Genomic DNA, 4,734 nt, shown 5'->3' on the forward strand with positions numbered 1-4,734 from the left:
TATATATATATATATATATATATATATATATATATATATATATATATATATATATAGGGTGTCTCACAATCACCGTAAGATATTTTAATAGCATATTCTGAAGATAAAGTAGAGTAAAAAATCCTAATACAAAAATGTCAAGGCTACAATAGTTTTTTAATTATAACCGATCAAAGATTACCAGTAATATTGCGTAGAATTGGCGCGTTCAAGCCCGTAGTCATATCATACAGCACACACATTGTTTTATCATTTGTTATCGATTTCACAGTTAATATTGATTTTTACTATACAACCCGATTTCTAAAAACATTAATAATTGTTATTGTTAAAATTATTAAATTTAAGTTTCACACTTAAGAAATAAGGATTTTTGCATTTTTGACATAAAAAGTAATCATGCAAAATAATTTATTATTATTTTTGTATTTTCACGTTTTACAAGAAATGAAATCGTATAATTCTAATTAATCGAAGAAATAAGATTAATTTGTCCGCATTTCTTAAACAATTTAAATTTTTATTATTTTAGTTCGGATCTTATAATTTCAGCATATCAAAATTTTAATAAAAACTTAAATTGTTTAAGAAATGTGGACAAATTAATTTTATTGCCTCGATTTATTATAATTATACGTTTTTACTCTTCATAAAATGTGAAAAACAAAAATAATAATACATTATTTTCCATGATTACTCTTTATGTTAAAAACACAAAAATTCTTATTTTATCAAGTGTGGATATATAATATATAATCAAGTGTGGAATTATTAAATTTAATAATTCTAACACTATTAATTATCAATGCTTTTAGAATTTTATCTGTGAAAATCAATATTAACTGTGAAGTTGATAACAAATGATAAAACGATATGTGTGCTGTATTACTATGGGCTGTATTACTTGAGCGTGCAAATTTTAGGCGATATTACTGGTAATCTTTGATCGGATATAATTCAAAACCTCGATATTTTTGTATTAGGATTTTTTACTCTACTTTATCTTCAGAATACGCTATTAAAATATCTTACGGTGGTTATGAGACATTATGATGTCTGTACATTATGATGTCATACAGATTGACAGATTCAATTAACCGCATCTCCAAATTAAATCGCTCCAATCATTCCACAAAACATATAAATCTAATGTGGCGCGATAATGACTGCAAGAATTGCGTCAAATTGAAAATCTGCATTTCACGCGATACTGTCACGATTTTATTATACATGGCAAGGAAAAAAAATATTTTCGCGATGGGCGTTTGCGTTAATCAAACATGCAAATTTGTGAATTGCTCGTAAACGCGCTGTTGCGCGAAAAAAGCGTAAATCTGCCGTGAAACGCAGTGCATTCGAAAATTTCTGATTAACGACAGTAGTCTACCGTGGATGATGATTTCAAAGCGTCAATTTATTGCTCGCAATGAACGAGACGTAAATATTGAAAAGTACACACGATAATTAGTGAAGTTGTATCAAAAACGTTTGCATCGCCGTGATTGGAAAATCATAAAAAAGTTGTCTGCAAATAACGTATTTATATCGAACTAATTATCGATTCGACTATGGATGTAAACAGCTTTTTTCGTATCTTTATTCGATTCGCTACATTTCTTTACGTAGAGAAAAATACGCTCGATTCATCAATACCGAGCGCGATATTAACAACTTACATCATTAAACGTCAGCCGTCTTTTATGTTACACCAAAATTCACCATGTAACGTTAAAGCGCAAGACAAATTGTTGTAAGTATATTATGACATAATTATCGATGCACAACACAAATCGGATATTTTTTCGTGAAAAAATTTACTGACAAATTTTTAAATTTTGGTATCAAATTAAACGTTTTTTTCCTATAGGAAGAAGATTGGTGGAATTAACATGACAATGACGAAATTAAACGCGTTTTAACTGAAAAAAACACCAATTTTTTATTAATAAATAAATAAGGATGATAAGAGCCAATGCAAAACGCTGGTGTTAAACGCTTATGATCATTTATTTTTGATTATTTGATTATACGTAAATCATAAGCGTTTAACACCAACGTTTTGGCTCTTATTGTCCTTATTTATTTATTAGTTTGAATCTTTTAGAGCTGTTGCTATTGTTGTTAAGTTAAATTTTTTATTCTTACAGATCAAATTTTGTTTTGAGAAAAATTCGGTCTCCTTCAACCTAAACGCATTTAGTTGTTATTGTCACGTTAATACAATCAATCTTTTTTCTCCGCACAGTATCTACGCAGCCAATCTTTCATTATGTCACACGAATTAGTTTAAACACACTACACGTACGTGTGTGTGCATTCGATCGATCTCTCATGACGGAAATGAAATCTCGCATCGACCGTCCAACACAGCCGCGGGTGAAAAAGCCTCGCAATTAAAAATAGCGCAATATTTCCGTTTCCTTTCTACGTAGACGAGAAACTGCTGCCCAGTGACAAGTACGCGATGTCGGAGTTCGCGCTGAGCGATTACTCCTGGCAAATGAATCTCACTGTCAATTCCCTGGAAAAACGGGACTTCGGCGGATACGTGTGCTCGTCCGTCAACGCGCTTGGAAGGGCCGATGGCGTGGTGCGATTGCAAGGTACGGAACATTATCGTCAATTTTTTTAAATCTGACATTTTTCTCCCTGCAACGGTCTGTTTTTAATTGGCTGAATGTAAGCAATAATGAGTGATCAGCTCGACGACACCGCGTTACCTCGTGAGCTCTCCTACAAATCGAAATTGGCAGTCGATCCTCGCACTATTTATCGGGAGAAACTCGTAAATTTCATGAGCAAATTAGAAGATTTTTAATGAAAATGTTTATTTGACATGTGCAGTAATAATTAAAAAAAAATAAGCGTCCTTCAAAGTGAGACGGCTTAGAAATTACAACAGCCTTGAGAAATTATAACATTTGAGATGCTCCACTGCTGATGTTATAATAGATAATTATAAATTCTACACTGAATTGAGTGCCTCCTTTCACTGAGAACATGATATTTCAGCATCATTAATTTCTATATAAATCCGCCCCTACATTCTCTTAAAACCGTAATTTTTCACAAAAGAAATTGTTTATTTCTTCTAAAAAAAGTACTCTGTAGATTTAGATAGTAAATATCTTATTAACCCACCCTAAATATATATTTTTTATTTATTAGATTTTTTTTTTCTGTAATGTACTTAATGTCCTCGGATCAGTCGAAAAGTTTCAATTTGTCGAAAAGTTGTAATTTTGGAGTTAACCACGAAAGGCCTCTGTTTTATGCTCAGAGTTGCATCTATCCGCGAAGACAACGCCGACAACACTCACGAAGAACACCGACCTTAGGCCGCGGAAGAAGCCGATAACGAAGGGCAAAAAAAAGAGCAACAACGGCAGACGAGGACACGCGAATGGCTTCGAGGACACCGACTCGATCGGAAGCGACGATGATCTCGGTACCACGCAGATCATGTCGGGTAGCACTCTTCAGGAAGGCCAAAGAACGGACAGGCCCCACGTTGTGCCTTCCGTGTCCCCGCCCTGGGACACCAAGCTGAACGCCGCGAACTTCAGGCACCCGTCGATCTCTGCTACCGCGATTCTGCTCTTGCTTGTTCTGCCGACCACTTTGTAAAACGGCATCTTGACGGACGAAGAGCTCGCGACAATGGTTGCGAGAGCGATGGCGAAGATCCACGCGGCGACCCGCGAAGATCCGGATAGTTTCGCAAGATCTTTCGCGAGCGAATACAGGTAGAAGAACTTATTTTTCGAGCGTTGACGCTAATTAATACTGACTGTTGCTTGAGAGCCGGAAATCTCGAGTTTTCCGCGCACCCCTTTGTCTTTCGCACGGAGAAACAAATTTGATTGTATTAACCTATCAATGAACGAACGCGTTTTGTTTGAAAAGAGATAGAATTTCTGGCTGCTTACGAGTCAAATATGAAGGTGTAAAAAAAACCAAACATATCAAGAGTAAACATTTGTTTTAGTGCACTGAGAGAAATTATCCGATAAAAAATTAAAAACGGATATTTACGATCAAAATACCGATGAATTTTTATATTCAATTGGGAAACATCCGATGAGAAATATCGGTTCATAATTTTCTAATCGATTTATAAAATGCCATTATCGGAAATATCCGTTTGTTAATTTTTTATTGGATAATTTCTCTTAGTATGAACATACATTTTTGAACAATTTTGAAAAAAAATACAGCACAATAACATGTGTTGTTTTTTGTCTTTTTTTCAAAAACGCGATTTGTGACAAATTAGAGTTATAACTCTTATGAAGCAAATTCGACTCTAAGAGCCAGAAATTCTGTTTCCTTCAATCGAAACGTTCGTTCCCATTATTAGGTTAATTCAATCAAAATTTTTTCCACACTGAGAAACAAATATTTGAAAAATTATATTTGTGGAATATAAATTTTATTTATAGAAATAAATTTCATTTCAGAGGAATAAATTTTATATCTCACAAATAAATTTTCAAATATTTTTCCTCAGTATGCGTACACAATATTTTTACAGGCGTCTCTTTAAGTAATTCCCTAATCCCATAATTATTCTTAAATACTTTAAGTATTTGTTATCGAATAATTGTGGAAGTTTTCAAAAAACGAATATTTCTCAAAGAAATTAAAATGACTGTAATTATACTGTTCTATAATTCCATTTTCTCCCTGTTATTTAATGGATGACGTGTGCCTTTCTTCTTAAAGCAAAATCCG

The 4,734-nt window shown here is 33.4% G+C and overlaps 1 protein-coding gene across 3 annotated transcripts in view; it reads left to right on the plus strand.

Moving 5' to 3' along the window:
* LOC116848345 (lachesin-like) overlaps positions 1-4,120 on the plus strand; it is a 216,376-nt gene extending 212,256 nt beyond the window's left edge. For all 3 annotated transcript variants that reach the window (XM_032824317.1, XM_032824318.1, XM_032824316.1), the window contains 2 exons: positions 2,433-2,603; positions 3,281-4,120. In XM_032824317.1, the coding sequence (XP_032680208.1) occupies positions 2,433-2,603; positions 3,281-3,627 (518 nt within the window). In that variant the 3' untranslated portion in view covers positions 3,628-4,120. The remainder of the gene's footprint in view (positions 1-2,432; positions 2,604-3,280) is intronic.
* The last annotated feature ends 614 nt before the right edge of the window (positions 4,121-4,734 follow it).

Source organism: Odontomachus brunneus, unplaced genomic scaffold (assembly GCF_010583005.1).
Source record: "Odontomachus brunneus isolate Ranch 3 - 2012 unplaced genomic scaffold, Obru_v1 Obru_scaffold_093, whole genome shotgun sequence".
NCBI lineage: Eukaryota > Metazoa > Arthropoda > Insecta > Hymenoptera > Formicidae > Odontomachus > Odontomachus brunneus.